The sequence below is a fragment of the Anguilla anguilla genome, chromosome 7 (assembly GCF_013347855.1).
Source record: "Anguilla anguilla isolate fAngAng1 chromosome 7, fAngAng1.pri, whole genome shotgun sequence".
NCBI classification, from domain to species: domain Eukaryota; kingdom Metazoa; phylum Chordata; class Actinopteri; order Anguilliformes; family Anguillidae; genus Anguilla; species Anguilla anguilla.
Window position 1 is genome coordinate 7,867,446 of NC_049207.1, and position 19,073 is coordinate 7,886,518.

General features: G+C 42.7%; 1 protein-coding gene across 5 annotated transcripts; it reads left to right on the plus strand.

Annotated features, from left to right (window-relative positions):
• The first annotated feature begins 121 nt into the window (after nucleotides 1–121).
• prkcq (protein kinase C, theta) lies at nucleotides 122–11,103 on the plus strand. 5 transcript variants are annotated; one of them, XM_035424815.1, is made up of 17 exons: nucleotides 126–423; nucleotides 1,204–1,403; nucleotides 1,976–2,045; nucleotides 3,158–3,323; nucleotides 3,830–3,861; nucleotides 3,979–4,064; nucleotides 4,383–4,512; nucleotides 5,295–5,404; nucleotides 6,108–6,234; nucleotides 6,629–6,729; nucleotides 7,341–7,514; nucleotides 8,110–8,201; nucleotides 8,317–8,379; nucleotides 8,640–8,778; nucleotides 9,157–9,345; nucleotides 9,541–9,669; nucleotides 10,040–11,103. In XM_035424815.1, exons 1-17 carry the CDS (start codon nucleotides 315–317, stop codon nucleotides 10,196–10,198), a joined length of 2,076 nt encoding a protein of 691 aa, XP_035280706.1. In that variant the 5' UTR covers nucleotides 126–314; the 3' UTR covers nucleotides 10,199–11,103. The 5 variants fall into 5 exon arrangements, with proteins under 5 accessions (XP_035280707.1, XP_035280705.1, XP_035280703.1 ...); XM_035424814.1 differs by lacking the exon at nucleotides 10,040–11,103 and having other exon boundaries at nucleotides 125–423; nucleotides 9,541–9,985; XM_035424813.1 differs by having other exon boundaries at nucleotides 9,157–9,669.
• Nucleotides 11,104–19,073: the final 7,970 nt, after the last annotated feature.

Here is a 19,073-nt window from a genome sequence, read left to right on the forward strand (position 1 = left end):
GCTCCACAGCGCTAGCCTCCTTGGCATATCGCTGCCTCTGTCCCTCCCTGTGACTTCCCCTCCCTCCTTCCCTCCCTCCCCTTCTCCCTCTCTGTATCGCTCTCCCTCCCTCCCTCCCCCTCCCTCTCTCCCTCTCCCCCTCTCCCCTTTCGTTTCTCGGAGAAGAAGCCGTCTGTCCGAAGCGAAGTGGCTGTTTTTCCAGTGCGCTGCAGAAAAGGTCACAGGCTCTCCGTTTCTCTCCGCTGAAGGGTCGATATTCCGGTCGTATCTCGGCCGCTAAGTTCCCCCGCCCCGAACACCGCGACAGGAGGACCATGTCGCCGTTCCTGAGAATCGGGTTCTTGACCTTTGAGCTGGACCCAGGTCTGGCGTATCACGAAGAGGTCCTCAATCCGTACTGTGCTGTTTACATGCAGGACACAGGTAGGCCTTCAGGGGGCACTGTGGGGCACTGTGCTTACAGTACGGAGGAGCGGTGCTGTTACATTCCTTGGCAGGGGCTTCAGTTAGCCACAAGAAGGTTGTGTGTACAAGCCTGGGCAGGTCTTAGCTTAACTGGAATTATTCCGGTAAGATATTGATCATACGGGAATTGTAAGCGACTGAACTCCCTGTGGGAGAAGGACATTTGATACGCTGGTCTGGACGTATGTCATTCTGTGGTTTTTATGTGTCGTGTCATGTAGATGGTATGTACATTCAATTAGCATATTGTTGTAGGGGTGGAGAATGATAATCAGCCATTGAGAAAACATTTTGATTAAGAAACAGTAGAGCTGCTTCTTCACTTCAGCTCTGAAATGTAGTGTGCAAGCAAACATTTATCTTGATTGTTTTATCTTTTATTTATGAAGATAAAAGTTAGTGTCAGGATTACAGGTCAGCAAATAATTACTAATAATGATTACAAGTAAATAATTATTGAGTGTAGAGAGGTATGTAGAAAACAGCATCCACAAAAATATATTTGTATAAATAATCTTTACTTTGAGGGGAATGGTTGAGATGAAGCTTGATGAATGGAATACTTTGGCATGAACAGACCTGATAATTGAAACTGATGAAACTGATGATTGCACCTGACTGATACAAGCAGAAATGACTGTAAAATTGTCACTGATACTGGCGGCTGATGTCTTCAAAGGTAAAAAAAGAGGTGCTAAACACCCCAAAATGTGATGTGTTCCCCTCTGTGTGGGGCAGAGGACGGGCAGGAGAGCCAGCAGCGGGAGCCCACCATGTACCCCCCGTGGAGCACCACGTTCGACGCCCCCATCCGGAAGGGGCGCGTGATGCGCGTGGTGGTGAAGGACGAGACGGCCGACCTGGAGGTGGAGGCCAGCGTGCCGCTGGAGCTGCTGGCCAAACGCTTCAAGAGGGAGAGCTCCAAGCTGGAGACCTGGGTGAGTGATTGGGGGGATGAAGGGGGTCCGGAAGGGGGGGATGAATGGTGTCCGGGGGTCCGGAGTGGGGGGGGGGAAAGGGGGACCAGAGGAGTGAAGGGGGTGCAGGGGGGTTTGGGGTGAAGGGTGGGGGGGGGGGGTCCGGGGGTCCGAAGGGGAGTGGGGAAGTGTGCTGGGAAAAGAAAACGGCTGCAGCATTCTGAGCTGTTGTGAACTTTTCCAGAGGGTCAAAAGTCTGGAGTGATGAACTCTTCCAGAACATTGCGAGTTATAGCCTAATTTCATGTATAAATGGATTCTGACAAATGGCATTGATTTGAGAAGTGTTTCATTCGCTGTAGGCCTTGGGTGGTGACACAGGTGTTATTTCTTCATCTGTTAAATGGGTTTAATGGGAAATGCTCTCAAATTTTAGCAACTGAACCTCAGGCTGTGCCAGTGATTGACTGCTTGCACCACGAAAAAAGGTAGCAGAAAAACAATGAAAGGAAGCTTGTTGAAGGGAAACAAAGAGGAATGCCGTTGCTCGTGACACCGTGGTTTGGTTCCCCCCCCCCCTTTGCTTAAATCAGGTGGATCTGAAGCCGCAGGGCCGTTTGCTGTTGGAAGCCAAGTACTTTCTGCAGAAGAGTGGCGATGATGGTGAGTAAATGCAGGCCTTGTTTACACAGGGGTCATTAGAGGAAACTTCCTTTCGATCACAAAGAAGATAATGTGTGAGCTCCCTCTCCTTTCATCCGTGTTTCTGACATCTTTGTTTTTGCTTTTTCCTTTTCGGACTGTTCTGTCTTCATTACCCCGACATCGAATAAATGAGGACTTTTTTCAGAACTCAGCCACCTAACTCTCTCTTCAAGGGCAGGTCACACTATTCTACAGTTTAATTCAATTACTTTGACCTCCAGGTCCCTAATTAGAATTGCAGATTCATACTCTTAACTCGTAACCCAGCTCCAACACTCTTAACCAATTAATTAGGCCTGTTAATTATTGAGAAAGCACAGCTGAAGATTGTTAGCACTGATTTAAATACCAGGATATTCTACCATGAAATTAACACTTACACTGTAATCTTATACTCTCAGCAGAATTTAGTCAAGAACTCAGCAGACATATAAATCCCAGCACCAGACCCACCTTTATGGGCTGGCATGTAACAGTTTTATGGTGTTATGTGAACTAAAGACACAAATTAATTTTATGAATTCATAAATTCATTTTGTAATGTACTGCCTGGTGTTGTATGTAGTTCTGTGCCTTCGACTGCCAACTTCTACAGCTGGTCTGAGGACTCCTGACCTGACCTGTCAGCTATGTACAGTAATGTGGCTGCAGGCTCGTGAGCTTGTGGAACACTAGATAATATTTCTTTACTGTGTCAGTGCCGACTATGGCCAGTAGCTCCATTCATTGGATATTCCAGATTACAGGGGAAATTGGACACGCTCACCCACAAATTGGCTGCCAAATTTATAAAAACAGAAATATAAAAAGTATTTCTCTGGTCTTCCTGTCCATCTGGCTGATCACCTCTGCCCCCAAACACATTCACACACACACACACACACACACACACACAAACTCACACACAACCACACACACACAGCCACACACACACACAACCACACACATACTCATTCACTCTGTATCACGCTACAAACCTGCACAGCCTTCTCTACTGCTCTATTGAACTGAATGATCAGGAGGCCACTGAGTGTTTCTGCGTCTGCTTCATTTCTGGCCGCACACCGCAGGACAGAGCGATGGAGAGCGGGACGAGGACAGGGTCAGCCTCCAATCGCTGCACCAGCGGCGCGGAGCCTTCAAGCAGGCCAAGATCCACGCCGTCAACCGCCACGAGTTCTCCGCCACCTTCTTCCCCCAGCCCACCTTCTGCTCCGTCTGCAAGGACTTCGTCTGGTAAACCTTCACTCGTACAATATACATTAATTAATTAATTAATTAAGATACGCTCTTATCAGGAGAGACCTATAAGGCATACGCCAGCGTGACACGAAAACACAACAAAGGGCCTCTGTAACAACAATTCTGTAGCAAAACTGTGGTCATGCGTTAGCGCCATGCTAAAAGGTAAATATGTAATTAATGAAAGTCCATAAAATAAAATACCCATAGCACCATTGTACAGAAACTGCAATGTTACTGCACTACAATATACAATTTTTTCTTTTCTTATATTTTATAATGCATTCTTCCTTGGCTTAGCCATTGCACTAATCCTAGTCCTAAAGAAAGCACCAAAAAAGTAGACATAATTATTCAAATATATACTTTGTTACTCATGAAGTGCTGTTCTTGTACTCTCAGTCCCCACACACGGAAGAATCTGACCTAAATTCCCAGTCTGGACAGCCCTTGAAATAAGTCTTGTTTCATTTTGTCCTGTTTTTTTTTTTTCCATTCAGGGGTCTGAATAAACAAGGCTACCAATGCAGACGTGAGTGTGACAGAGCGGCTCTTGACATTGGCGGTCAAGTGGTGTCTTTGTAGCGCCGGCTGACTGATCCTCTTCCTCCCCCTCTTCCTCCCCCCCCCCCCCCCCCCCCGGCTGCAGAGTGTAACGCCGCCATCCACAAGAAGTGCATCGACAAAGTCATCGCCGCGTGCACGGGCTCGGCCATCAACAGCAAAGAGACCTTGGTAAAGAGATGATGCTGAGAATTACAGATTAAATTTATGATAATCGCTCACTCCAATGACATTAGTGCGCCATTCTTTTTAGGTCAGCAATTCAGTCAGATGACAAAATGGATATTTAATTTATTTATTATTGTATTTTCTACGCATTTATTTATTTTTTTTTAAATTTATATTTACAGTATTTATTTAGTCATTTGTTTTCCCAATTAGGTTAGAAATAAGAATTGTAATTCTACATCTGTTAGTAAATTAATTCAAGTGAACTAATGATAATGTTATTGTATTAGTATGTATATTATGTCTACTTCTGCTCTCCAGATCCACAAGGAACGGTTTAAGATTGACGTGCCCCACAGGTTCAAAGCGTACAATTTCAAGAGCCCCACCTTCTGTGAGCACTGTGGCACATTGCTGTGGGGGCTGGCCAGGCAGGGCCAAAAATGTGAGGGTGAGTGTGTGTCACATGACATTATCACACAACATTAATCACATGACATTCTGGCATAGTGTCATATTCATCGCAAATGCACGGGGGTTGGCAAGGGATGGTCGGCTAGTGAGAACATGTGAAATCCCCCATAATCCCACACCCACCCCCCACACGCTGGCATCGATCCGGGTGCTTTCACACTTCTGAGGAAAATCCATCAGCCACTTCCAAACCATAGTGTAAAGATTGCAGTTGAGTCACTTCATCTTATGGAAAGCGGCTGCCTTCCATTGTTGCAGAAAACTGAGAAATAATCAGACACCATTGCATTAATGTCGGAATTTTACAAATGCAGCTAGCCTATCTGATGGAGGATGTCTGAATGTCCCTCCAAACCTCAACACACATCCTGCAAATATACCGATAGGCTACAAATCCTATATGTGGAAACTTGGACATTTCCGTTTGTGGTTGAATTTGTGTAAGTGACAAAATATTTCTGCACAAGAGAGCTAGAGAACCTTCCAAGAATGACTGCATATGACTAATATCCACACACTCTTTTTCCCTATTGCTGTCTGTGGGCACCATAACAAACAGCGCAATATCAGACATGCAAGAACAATAGATATATTTGATACTACCTGATACAGGAAAATACAGGATGGATGTACGGACGTGTTTGATTTTGTGCCACTTGTAGGACAACCCATGACATCACTGATCAAGAGGCCCTAAATGATATATGATTGGTATGATTTTAATGTAATTATGATCCTGTATATATGTTCTCTTCACAGAGTGCAGTATGAATGTTCATCACAAGTGCGTGAATAAAGTAGCAAACCTATGTGGGGTCAACCAGAAACTGATGGCAGAGGCACTGGCCAGGATTGAGACCACCCAGCAGGTCAGGGATATGGTCATGATCTAGAGTTCTTACCGGGTCACGTTTATGGTCATTGCTGAGAGTGCTCAGTGCGTAATGGTTGAAGTCTTAGTCTACATGTTCCAGCAGGTTAAGATCACGGTAATGATTGAGAGCTTGTGGTGGGTCAAAGTATACAGTCACAAAAATACTGCATTTGGCAGTTTATTCTTCTACACTATCGTGGGTTCTAACCAATGGAGTTGGGCCTGCACAGATCTTCACAGTAAGTTTTAATTTCTCCCTGCTGTATAACCAATTGAATGTGTTGTAACATCCTTCCTTTAACATTAGTACAATCACTGGGAAACCCTTAGGGCTTGGAATTATAAGCGGTTCTTATAAGTTGTGTGTTGCTGAGTCAGGCCGCAACTGGCCTTTACCCCAGTGTGGAACTGCACACCATATTTTTCTGCGTTCATAATGAAAATTCCCAGTTAGTTCCCAGTTAGTCTACGGTATCTACTTCCCCTTTGCATTGTTATCTAGACTGTAGCCATTGCGTGTGAGACTGAGTGGCACATTCAATTGATCTAGGCTGTTCTGCAGTGCTACAAAGCCGGAACCTTTCAGTATGCTGTTGAAATGGGAAAAAAAATGGTTCGATTTATTTTACAGAGGCTATTTCAGTCATCGCAGTTTCACTGTGTTGTGAGCGAAATCTTTAGAACCTTTCGATATCCAGGCCCGAAGTTCCAAAGACGGTGATGATGCCGGCCTGGAGGATCTTACGGGCGACGGCCATCCCGATTTGGTCAGAGAGCCGTCAGGATGCGCCCAGTGCTTCTCCATACCCTCTATGGGAAGGAAAGGTACCAAAACGATGTCCAAAAACCATCAAAAACCTGGCTTACCTGAGCCATATAACAATTTATCTTGCACATTCTACCTGGTCCAGTTGTGGCCAGGTTGCACGTACACTGATGAAAAGCCCAAGTCTTAAGATGATAGAGAAGCTAATTGATATGGAATAATGTACCACAATGTCAGATTCAACTACTGTACCATTCTACTCATATACTTGAGTCAATCAGTAAGCTACAATATTCAGTTTGTCCAGCTGATTAACCCACAAATTGTTTGCCGCTGCTGCTGCTTCTCAGGAGTTTTTGCAACAAGAAAACTGTGATTTGAAGTGAAATATTCTCTGAGGTTCTGCCCTAGAATCAGTAATAGATTACCGATGTGTGATGCTCATCTCCACAGAGAGGCAATGGCAAACCGCAGGGGTCCCCCAAACTGCACAGAAGTTCACCATCGACAGCTTCGTCCTCCACAAAATGCTTGGCCGAGGCAGCTTCGGCAAGGTCAGTGTCAGAACCCCAACGTATTCCTGCCACACGCTGTTTCGGTGGAGGATGACAGAAAAGGGAACTTTACATTTTATTTTTCTACTGAATTTGAAAGACATTTTATTTTACTCACCACCTGTCCCTTGCCTCTACCACGTATCAATCCGCACACAAAGATGCCAAGATTATAGGTATTTGTCAGGATTAGCTTCCAACCACATAAATAATCACTATTTCCTATTTCAGCTTTGGAGCTATGGGTGCCATGCTTTGTCAGATTGTAATTTTGTAAGATTTTGTAATTCATAAAAATAACTTTTGCCCTTTATTAATATTAGTAAAATTCTGAGTGTATACGTGGATGCACCCATCGCTGAACAGAACTGAATTTGAAAAGTGCCTTATGCCCTGTAGCCTTGCACTGGTTAATGTACACTTGTCAGTTATTACCATTGTTTATTTGGTTAAATTGTATTATTTAGGGCAGTGTAGTGTAGAAAATCTATGTGGTGCACTAAATTATTATTCAGTTACACAGCTGCATGTGAACAGCCACAATGCAGGTTACTCAGCTGGGTGCAAATGTAGTGCAGAAAGCCCATTTTCCTACTCTGTTGCCATTGTAGGTCTTTCTGGCAGAGCTCAAGTCCACAGGGCAGTTCTTTGCATTGAAAGTCCTGAAGAAGGACGTGGTTTTGATGGACGATGACGTCGACTATATCATGGTGGAGCGGAGGGTTTTGTCTGTTGCCTGGGAGCACCCATTTCTCACTCACCTGCACTGCACCTTCCAGACCAAGGTATTGCAATAGCCCACCTTTACTAACCTGTCTACACACTTCAAACTTACTGTGGGTACTGTAATAGCCCACCATCAAATTTACTGACCTGGCTCCCGACAAAGACATCATAGTAGGTCAACCCTTCTTAATGTCTACAGTAATAATCCACCCCGTCCTTTACTAACCTGTACAGTACCTTCCAGACTGAGGTGCTCTAGCACTGCAATGCAGTGTTTCCTAAACATTCAGTTGGCCCCCACTGGTGGATCGTGGGAGAAGCCCAGGTGGGTCGTGAGGTGACACATGAAATTAAATTCAGTATTACTGTACAGAATACACTTTCCCTTGATATTCACAGAAGGTCAAATTCAACCCTGTACTTGTTACATAAACTGTGACATAAACACGCATTCAATTGATTTGGCATGCTAAATGAAAGAATCACTTCCACGTTTGAACAGGTTAGGCCACATTTTAGTTAAGGGCAGGTCACGATAAAAGTGTTTGCTCATTAATTTGGTCCCGGTAATCAGAAGGTTTGGGATCCCCCTGCTATAATGTTCAGCACTACTGCAATAATGAGCCTGTTAACCGTGCCGGATCTGTTTGGCAGGAGAACCTCTTCTTTGTCATGGAGTACGTGAACGGCGGCGACCTCATGTTCCACATACAGAACTGCCGTACTTTTAACCTGCGGAGATCCACGTAAGGGATGTTCACTCAGGAGTTTCAACCCCGAATCCCAGAATGCACTGTTTATTCAGTATCTGATGATGTGCGTGATCCCTAACACTTCCTTCCGGTTGACCCTTAACTGCAGGTTCTATGCAGCTGAGATAATTTGTGGCCTCCAGTTCCTCCATTCCAAAGGTATCATATACAGGTAAATGCTGTACGTACATATACTCTAAGTGAGAAGGATTTGTATACAAAAATGTTAATATGCAGTGATTATATAGAGGAAATGATACTAGTAAAAAAAAGGAGCACCCTTATTATATAGGTCAGCTCAATTCTCTTTAGCAGCGGCAACCAATCAGTGTTGGTAGATATTGTGATTAGGTCACCAGTAGCGAGAGTTTTTTATGGGAATTTAGCCAGGACAACATAATTGCCTCTACTCTTTTCCCTCTGTAATCACAGAGACCTGAAGTTGGACAACATCCTGCTAGACACTGAAGGACACATCAAGATTGCCGACTTTGGGATGTGTAAGGACAGCATGCTAGGAGACATGAGGACGTCAACCTTCTGTGGGACACCGGACTACATCGCACCCGAGGTTCCAGCATTGCCGTTCGTTTAACTCAACAAAACGTAAAATATAGACTATAATTAGACTTTAAACTTAACAGTTTCATTTTACAATGCAACAGCAAGCAGGGGCCAAACTCATTATTCACGACATTATTCATTTGGCTTGATTAATTCAGCAATATCTCTTTTAGATGCAAATTCTACAGATAAAATTTTACAGGATTTTGGACAGGTACTATGGCAGAAAACATAAAGTCTGTTAATGAATATCAGCAGCAGAATAAAAGTAACTGTACAAGTTGCAGTATTTATTTTGATGAATTTTTTTGCCTTTACGATGATGACAAGATACAGTATGAGGAGGAAGTGACATAATTGAAGAATGATACGGACTTTGCTATAGATCCTGCTGGGCCAGAAGTACGGGAGCTCTGTGGACTGGTGGTCGTTCGGGGTTCTGCTGTACGAGATGCTGATTGGTCAGTCTCCCTTCCATGGCCACGATGAGAAGAGGCTATTCCAGTCCATCCGCACCGACAGTCCCTTCTATCCCCATTGGCTGCAGCGGGATGCCCGCGATATCCTGGTCAAGGTGAGCGCATGCATGCTCCCAGGCCCACTTACACACCGACCGACATTTCCACGTTACGGAGTTCTAGGCTCCGTTTCACATCATACGCATATCCGCAACCATTCTTGTTCCACCAAGTTTGGATTGAAGCGCTGCATTTTTAGAAAGCAGCGTGAGTTGCCGAATCACCCACAGCTGCGCTATTATTGGTTGCAGCTATTTGTCCGGGAGCCGAAAAAGAGACTGGGCGTGAGAGGGAACATTCGGCACCACTCTTTCTTCCGGGACATTGACTGGACTGCGCTCGAGAACCGACAGGTGGAGCCGCCCTTCCGACCTAAAGTGGTGAGTGTATTACCTATTGTTATTAACCTGCACATGGGCACTACCACAGGTATGGGATACATCAGATGCAACGAACAGATTTCGCATCCCACTGACAGTAAATATTTTAAACTTGGACTAAGCTCGGCAGAGCCTGATAAATTCCAGTCAGATTCTAGACCAAAAACACCATGCACCAGCACATCCAAAATGAGGTTGATCTTAATCTTAATGATACCAAAAATCCACTATTTTCCCAGAACATGACCATGGAACAGCTGTTACCTCAGTTACGTGGAAATAAATACACAATTACAGGTGCTGCCTCATATTCACCTTTTGCCTTACAGTGCATTTTAACCTATTTCCCAAATAATTCATTCATTTGCAGAACTCTCCGAGTGACTGCAGCAACTTTGATAAGGAGTTCATAAATGAGAAGGCAAGACTGTCGTACACAGACCGGGCGCTGATGAACAGCGTGGACCAAACAATGTTCAACGACTTCTCCTTCGTTAACCCAAGGATAGACTGTTCCAGGAAGCCCTGACGTCCTCAGCGCTGTCACAGATAAAAAAAAATGAACAGAGCGGCTAATACTCACGCTCACTGATACCGGTGCAACCAATCATTAATCACTGTGACCCAACATCCCCTGGAAGCCACAGATTCACTGAACTAATAACCGGTGTCAGAATTGCAACTGAAAGAACTTCAACGCGAGGCTGAATTTAAATAATCCCATCAAGATGACTGGATACTCTGAACATTACTGAAGTCTGATAATCATTCATCAACATCTGGCTGAGATATTTATTCGGTTTCCAAATTTTGAGAATTACACTGAAAACATATGGGAACATGCAGTGGTTATATTCTCACAGAAAATGAAAAACGTATGTGAAAAGTCTCAGAAACGTGCCTCAGAACAGTAGACCGAAAAGCAAGGATGAATCCACACACTGCGTTTGCTCCCCAGTGCAATGCATGTATTAGCACTAAATATAAACAATGTCACATTTATTTAGTGCTAATAAATTATTTTCTCTCCAGCTTGAAGCATCCCTCATATTTGGTGCTAATAAATGAATTTCACTGGGGAGCAAACACACCATGCAAACTCATCCTTCCTTTCTGTAATTATATTTTTACTCTCCTGGGTGTGCCTGTGTATCCCCTGGCTGCAGTATAAAACACTTGAAAAAATTTCTCTCCTGGAGGACTTATGAATTAAATGTTGGGTTCATGCTTCCTTTCTTCCATACTTCTCAACCGTCTCAAACTGGTGTTTGTTTTGGTTGAGTCATTAGGTCACCTGTCATTTTAGGTGCCGTGTTGAGGCAGAGGCCCCGAGAAGAACCTTAGAGAGAGAGAAATGGCTTCAATGGCCATAACAACCAACCACCCTGCTGGTCAGCACAATGTGCATGCTATAAAAAGCCAGAGAAAGCTTTAGTCTGAGTGCTTTGCTTTTGGAATAATGGATTTAAACAATTCGTTAATAAGTGTTCAGGTGCTGTTGGAGCAAGGTCGATTGGCGGAGCAGACCCATTGTCAATCTGATCATATAGTTGTGACCTGTTTAGCGGGGAACTAGTGGACATCTAGACATGGAGATTGAAGATCATGGGCCAGGGCCCAGTGCTTGATATTTTATTGGACCAAATATCTAGGAAAGCACTTTCGTTACCCCCGGAGTTCTTGCATGAGGAAACCCATTTCAGCAATGCAAACCATATACCCTTGGTTTTTCAATCTGAATAGGTCGTTAAAACAATTTGTAAAAGTATGCATTGAATTCGTAACAACGGTTGAATTTATTGTGCCATAACCAGTTAAAGCTAGCATGGTAGCATATTGTAACTGGCATATGACTTAAAATGTTACAGTTGCTAGCTCCGTTGTAAAGTTCTACCCATGTAGCGATGCATCTTCTGCCACAGGCTATTTAACGATGTAGGCCTATTCTTCAAAGTAACAGTAAAGCTAACTTCGGAAAACAATGTTGCTAGTATCGTAGTTTATTGCGCGATAACAGCTGGAAAATACAAAATTAAACGAATCTAGTTAACTAGAAATACTATTGACTCAATGGATTTTTTATGTTATGCTGGTGACCCTGCAAAAAGTAGCTACCACACATAATGTTGATTTTTTCTCATTTGAAAAACGAAAAAAAAGAATCCGTGGTTGCAGTCAGGTGCAATGCATCAATCAATTTTCGTCTGTAGACTTGCAATTGCATTCTCATTTCACCACGGCACGCATGGTTTTACAATGTCCGGTTCAAGAATTGCATAGCAGACGACCCTGGTAACCACGTAACTTGGTTCAAATGGCTAACGGCTAAGCATTCGTTTCTCGCCATTGCCCTGCGATTCCGAGTCCGAGTCTGGTCAGAAATAGGAGACTCTCGCCACGGCGAATTAGGTGAGTCATGTGGAAGCTGGCTGGCCCGTAGGCAGTTTATGTTCAAGCCTCTAGTAGGCAACAAAACAGTCGCGGTTTTCGTGCTCAACACAATGCTAGCTCAAATAAACAATGAAAATGCAAACCATGACCAATTGATTTTCACTTTATATTTAGGATTTGTATTTGTGGTGGAAGCAGCTGAATTGTATTATCATAATCTTCAAAGTCCAGGAAAATACACAGGAAGTTCTAACAAGGACGTGTACTTCCTTCTCTGCACTAAGCAGCAGCCAGCCAGTAGCATTCTACCAACATCAACAATTTAGCTATTTGATCATTTTGCAAGGAAATGATCGGAACATAATTACGGTGCTGCACATTAGATGGGAAGCATTTTGATCCCTGATCTTTGCACTTATTTTTGTGTGGTAAGATCTGGATAAGAGCATCTGCTAGATAGTCAGTAATCTAATAAAATGTCATGGAAGAGTTTAGGTCGTCTTTTGTCTTTCAGAAACTCAAGGTTTTAACATTTGAATTAATAAGGCCACGGGTTGAGATATTAAGTCAGTGTTACTGTGGCCATGTTGTAGTTCAAAAGGCAGCAATGACTCCTGCCAATTTCATGTAAATATCAACATACAACATTCTGCCCCACCTGAAAGTGAAGTTAAACATTATTTACAAGAGCACAAATTACTGCACACTGGAGAGCCCAAGCATTTTATCATTGTTGCAATGATATCCCTTACCAGCAGATGGCAGTGTACAAGTACACGTCACAGCCGTCGTGTTTCGCTCGACTTGGCCAATTCAGCTCCGGGGTTATTCCAGCTCGTCATTCAGTCTGTCCGCTGTGCACGGGACTAGTAAGAGGAATCTTTCCAATCACAGAACTGTGAAAGCCCCAGTGTAGACATACAGGAAGCTGTGGTCAGTGAGCTATGGGTGAGCTCGGCATTCCTGTGTGATTCCTAACTTGAGTAAGATGTTGCAGTCACCTACTATATGCATGACACATAATTTATTAGTAAATATGATCCTTTGCAATGGCAGATCTATATTCAAGTACTAAGGACTTTCTAAGGCATGGATTTGGTAACTATATTAAGCCTCTTGGCATTTTTTTCTGAACAGATGGTGGGTGTATTAGACCATAAATATAATAATTTGTACATTGCAAGTTGACCACAATTTTGAACATATTTTTAAATAGTCAATTTGCATTTAATTAATGATAACACAATGTCATACCTTGATTGTGTCACCAGTTCCTAACATACTCTGTTGTTCATTTCTGAAAAATGGCAGTAACTGGACAGGAAATTGAATCCCACTTTTAAATGAGTAAACATGCCAGGAGAAACGGAGCTAAAAGGGATTTTTATTTTCACGATTAAAAAAAAAAATATATTAACAGCTATCAACCTGCTTTGTATGATTTAAGCATTGAAGCATTGAGCATTAAGGTAATCAGACCTTAAATGACTCACAATCTCCTTGAATTCATTAGGATATATTAGGAAAAGGTTTGCATTTTAAGGTCAATTTCTCTGTGAAAAAAGTATTTCCTCTTCAGTGAGATGCACCAGAGACTTGACAGCTTGATTTACCCCTGTCTGCACAGTCTTGAGCGTCTGGTCAATGGAAGGTCTTTGTAGAGAGAGAGACAGCCTTCAAAATTCATATCATTTCAAAATGTAGCCCCGTTGGCCTTGTGGATATTAGATCACAGGGATTCTCAGGCCATAGGTTTTCATATCACACTGCTCTCTGTCTCAGTTAGGGAGGCATAACTCATTCACTCTGGCTACAGATTAGTAACCTTAGTCAGGTGTGCACTGAGATCAAGGCTGGCTGAAGGGAGGAAGGGAGGATCAGAGCCGTGTTATATAACTGTTTAAAGTAAGATGGTCAGTGTTCACAAACCATTTCATGGGCTTTTGGAATGGGCTGAATGGCTCAGGCCTTTTTAAGTTAGACTGGAAATTTACAAATGAAATGGAAAACTCACTTAATTTTTTAAATGGAAAATTATATATCTTCCATGTCTTTTGGTAATGGAAATTTATGAAAGTATGGCTATGACATGCAGCACTTATGCATGTCACACTTTTGACAAAAAATGTATTTTGTAAAAATTTATTAGGGCTGTGACAGTGGCTCATTTTGAACAATCATGTCAAATTCAAGCATCCAAGATATGCAATTACATTTAATGACCACTAGAGGTTAGTAACTGACTAGAAATTAATCCTCGTAAAATAACTTACCCTCAAGGTCATGAGTCAATGAGTCACCTTCGGCGAATGCCAGTGACTCAGTGTTTGAATACTTTGAAATAATTGTGTTGTCCCTTGCATCACACTAACACCAATCAGATAAGAGGCACGTTGTGTTGTGGCTTTAACATTGGAAGTATTGCCCTCAGGAAATGAATAACCTGACATTGTAAGAGGTGAAATGTGAAGATGAAGATACGCCCGTTGAGGACGCTCTCTCTGCGAATCCAGGCACAGATCTAATTGCATCAGGAGTAATGTGGAATTTACACTCCCCATTTGAGTGAAATTGTGTGCAGACAACAGGGTGACGTCTGTAGTGGAATAAACAATACTCATTTGATAAGAGGAAGCAACACTTCTCACATCTACAGCAGCAACTGAAAGTACATTGAGTTGGACATCACTCCTTTCTTCGTCTTTACTTGTCACAGAAGAAAACTGGTTGGCTGCGGTAAAACCAGAGGCAGGAAGTCAGAACCAGCTTGTTAGGCACCACCAATAATTTAAAAAACCCAGCAAAAAATAAAATGATTTACTTGTGTATGACTGTTCATCAACCATTATTGTCACAACCATTTCTTTTCGTAGTGCAAAAGATTTTTCGGTCATATAAATGCTGTTAGCATGCGGCAAGGGGTACGGTTTGGAGGACACTGGGCAGGGCACACACCCAAAGTCAAAGAGGTTATGTGCCTTTTTTATCAGCTCTGCCATTTTGTTCCAAACATGTTAATATTTCCTTTGCATTAAAATGAGTGAAGTCCGGTGACCCGGTGAAGGCAGTGATGCTACCCTGACTGCAGATCTCTGGATATAAAAAACCTCACCCCTACAGAATTGCTTAAAGATTGCCAAACATGATGTGTTTCTCTTCACCCTGACAACATCCTAAATAAACAGATAATGGCAGATAATGCTGAGAAATGTGAGAATTTCAAGCACTTTAAAGCTAAATAAACGAAGGGTCATCACAGTCCACTCGACACAACCAGACGACACCCCGTAATGGTGAATCTTGATAGCAGCCGGTGAGGTGATAGTTAGAGCACTGAACTCTGAACTCGATCTTAGGATCCTTATATCTCCTAAATCTCACGTAGGAAACTGCTTTCATGTTTTTGTTCTTTGTTGTGCCACTCACATTACTGCCATATAGAACACGCACACAAATACTAACTTACAATTGTGCATTTCCAGGGATTAGGGCATGTAAATGAACAAAACAAATTACTTGCAAATTGTGAAAGGGGTGGTCAATTTCATCATGTCATTTACATCTAGATATCTAAAGATAGTCTTTATTTCAAATGACAGGCTTTTGACAGGAACGTTCTCATGTAACCCTTTTATTGCTGATAATTGCCCACAGAAATAGATCTGCATCAGAGACGATCCAAAACCCGCAGCAGTACCTGGCCCAATAGGACAGGGCCGTCTGCAGAAGTTTGCAGTCTGCACAGCTGCAGCTTTGCATGACCGAAGCTCTGATGCTGAGTAACTCGACTGGATCTAAAAGGCTTAAGGTGATAAAACCACACGGCTAAAACCCTCCAGTCTGGAAATATCTCTTACTGCAGGGGCAGCAGCGAGTGCCCGCAGGCCGTCCCCTTTGACGTGCGTCGGTTTCCTGCCAGCTTCTGGGGTGAAAAGTTCAAGGCAGGTCTCCACCCGCAGCGGCAGTAGCGTGCATGAGAAGAAAAGTGGAACAGGGGCCGTGTTTTGGTTTGCAGAAAGAGGAACAGGCTCAGGCACCCGTTGCCTGCTTGAGCTGCATGACAGAGACAGGGTTAGGTTTAGGGTTTAGGGTTTAGGGTTAGGGTGAGGGTGAGGGTTAGGCTTGCACTGGACTGCGTGTGGGGCTGCACGGACGGAAATGTGCCCTCTCAGGTCATGCCAGATTTAAAGGATATGTTTAGTCATGTTTGGGATTGGGTTAATGGGATAACTCTAAGCTCAGTAGCAAGGGACGGGTTCGCAGAGCATCGCAGAGGAAAAAAGGAGGCCATTGGAAGTAATTGAATCCCATTTTTAAATAGTTTGGCGTTGATGAGAGAAGACTACTTGTGAAATACTAGCTGCCTTTTAAACTGCACTTCTGCACTCTGTACCATCTAAATCGGTGTTTCCTAAATTCATCCCTGGGACCCCTCTGTGAATGCTAGTTTTCATTCCCACCACAATTGCAATCCCAGCTGTTAATTTTTTCACATGTTTGTGCCGGAGAGGGATTATTTACCGGAGAGGGATTTATTTAGCTATGCGTGCCATAAAGAATAAAATTTCCGTATTCATATTGTGCTATATTGAGTTGTATTGCAAATAATTACACAAAAACAGGTGAACAATTAAATCAAATGAAAGTCTGAGTTTAATCAATAGGTTTTAAATTAGATTGCTGAACACTTGTTTAATTTCTTTTTCCTTAAACTTATTAATACGATGCAGGTGTGGCTCGTTATGATTTGCTTTGTCTTTAAGTACTTCATCATCTTCCATGTGGCTACTTTTAGTGGTCAGGTGTCTATACATTTACCAATTAAGAGCCCATCGATTCACCTCAGTCTTTAATTTGATCAGTTAACAATAATTCACCTCTTTTTATCCACTTGTTGGCACAATGTAGCACAATAAGCACAATTTGAACATGGAAACTTTATTCTCCATGGCATGCATAGCTCATTCTGACATAATGTGACTTAGGAGGGTAAAAAAAATCCCTCAAAACATGAAAAGTACCTAAAAAATGTACTGCTCGTGAAAATCCCGGAATTGCAATTGTGGTTGGAATGAGGACCAGCATACACGGGGGAGAGACATGCAGTGTGGCTGGGAAGAATGCAATCAAGGAACAGGGAACCAAGCTAACCTAACATAAAATGTCTCAAGAACGTTGGGGAACATTAGATTCGATATCAGTTTTGCTGAGAGATTTTTTGACACAAAAGTTAATTTAAAATTCTTATAACATATTTAAAAAAATGTTCTAGGCATGTCACACATATTCTTATTGTTAACATTCCCGGATGTTGATAATTCAGGCATAATTATGATAGAGGACAGTAACAGAATGCAAGCATTGAAATGTCAGACTCTTTGAGCGACCACCCAACATTCAACCGACGTTTTAAGTGGCATAACAAAATGGAGTGGCGCTATGGCGTCCCAAGGTCTTTCCTGCAATGTCCGCTGCAATTTAAAAACAATGTTCAAGCAACATTGGTAGGAAATTGGACAAATTTATTAGTTGGGAACGTTTATCCTAACTTTCCAGGAATGTTCTGGGAACGAGGAATTATTAGCTGGAGGAAATGAGAGGCGCTGAGCAGACCAGTACATCTAGCTGAAGTAAACACTGTTAGCAGGAATTTGAACTCAAATGGCCACCGAGAATCCAGCCTGCAGTATGTATTGCATTTTTTGTAATGTTGCTGACTCACTGTGACAATGTAGCATAGGGGAAGAGTTCAGCCTCGTGCCAAACACACAGCCCCGCTTCTCTCTTCATTGTTGTAGCACAGGGAAATAGCACCGAAACAAGGGTCACACAGGGGCCCTGAAGGAGCTTGAAATATACATGACCTCTCTTCAAAAGTGCAACATCGCAAGAAAGTTGATTAATTTATTTAATATAGTTGATTAAACATTTATTAGTTTATCAGCAAACACACATCCCTGAAGACGGTATCATATCACTGTGCTTACATACTTATCAAGAATAAGAATGAAGAAGTCATGGACCTTATATCCATCGTGGTCCTTCTGCTGGTTCACATTTACGGAAGGTCCTGTAAAATGTAAAACCTTAAATAATTCTATAATTAGGCCAAAAGAATATCGACTCTCCATCAGTATATGATGTACATGGTCACAGTGGAAGAATTGTAGAGCGAAAATTGGGCCCTGTTCATTTGCCATGGTGGCAGTTCCACCATGCGGAGCAAATAGGTGTGACTCTCTTAATCTGTGTGTTCTTCTGTGATTGCTCTTCACCTCAAGTGCATACAGTACCTTCCCAGGACAGCCTTTACTAAAGAGGCTCCAATGATCCATTGAGCTATTGAAGGTTAGAAGGAATTAATGCACCTGCCGGAATGAAAGGTGGAGTCATGCTACTGATAATTCGATCATTGTGCCGAAACACTTGTTCCCTCACCCTTGTGCTCGGAATAAGACATAAATATGCTTCTTGAGAGGATTTTGCTGAAAGCTTTGTTGAGCATGTATTGCGTTATTCAATCTCTGACCTGATTCATCTCACTAGAGCATTTTATGAGGAGTACAGACAACCTGAACCAAAAACATCTGATCAATCATGATAACATAAAAATATTTAGGAGTGGAATTACAGAGAGCAGAGATAATGAGCGTCAGGGGTTGCAAATATTTTGTCCATAGAAATTTCCTTTCAGGGGAGTATTTACTAATCCTACGTAAATGAACACAGCTACAACTTCATTTAAACAGCAGCACCACCATATTTAGGAGTGTGTGGAGAACCCACAGACTGACATGGAGCACAAAAAGATGTGTTTAATTATTGCTGATATATTTAACTCTGTCCCAACTGTACCTCACCACTGTGGTTTTAGCTGTGCTTCATGACCTCATCGCAGGCAGTATCCTGAGATCTGTGTTCATTTTTCTTTCCCACAACAGTACTATGGCTATGTGCATTGTGAGGGAGAGAGGGAGAGAGAGAGAGAGGTAGAGAGGGGAAGGGAGAGAGAG

Excerpts from the sequence above, each read along its gene's own strand:
- prkcq (XM_035424812.1), top strand. The coding sequence starts at position 315 with ATGTCGCCGTTCCTGAGAATCGGGTTCTTGACCTTTGAGCTGGACCCA. Across the intron at positions 3,324-3,829 it reads GTCTGCAAGGACTTCGTCTG|GGGTCTGAATAAACAAGGCT; the intron begins GTAAACCTTCAC and ends TTTTCCATTCAG. Across the intron at positions 8,202-8,316 it reads TTTAACCTGCGGAGATCCAC|GTTCTATGCAGCTGAGATAA; the intron begins GTAAGGGATGTT and ends CCTTAACTGCAG.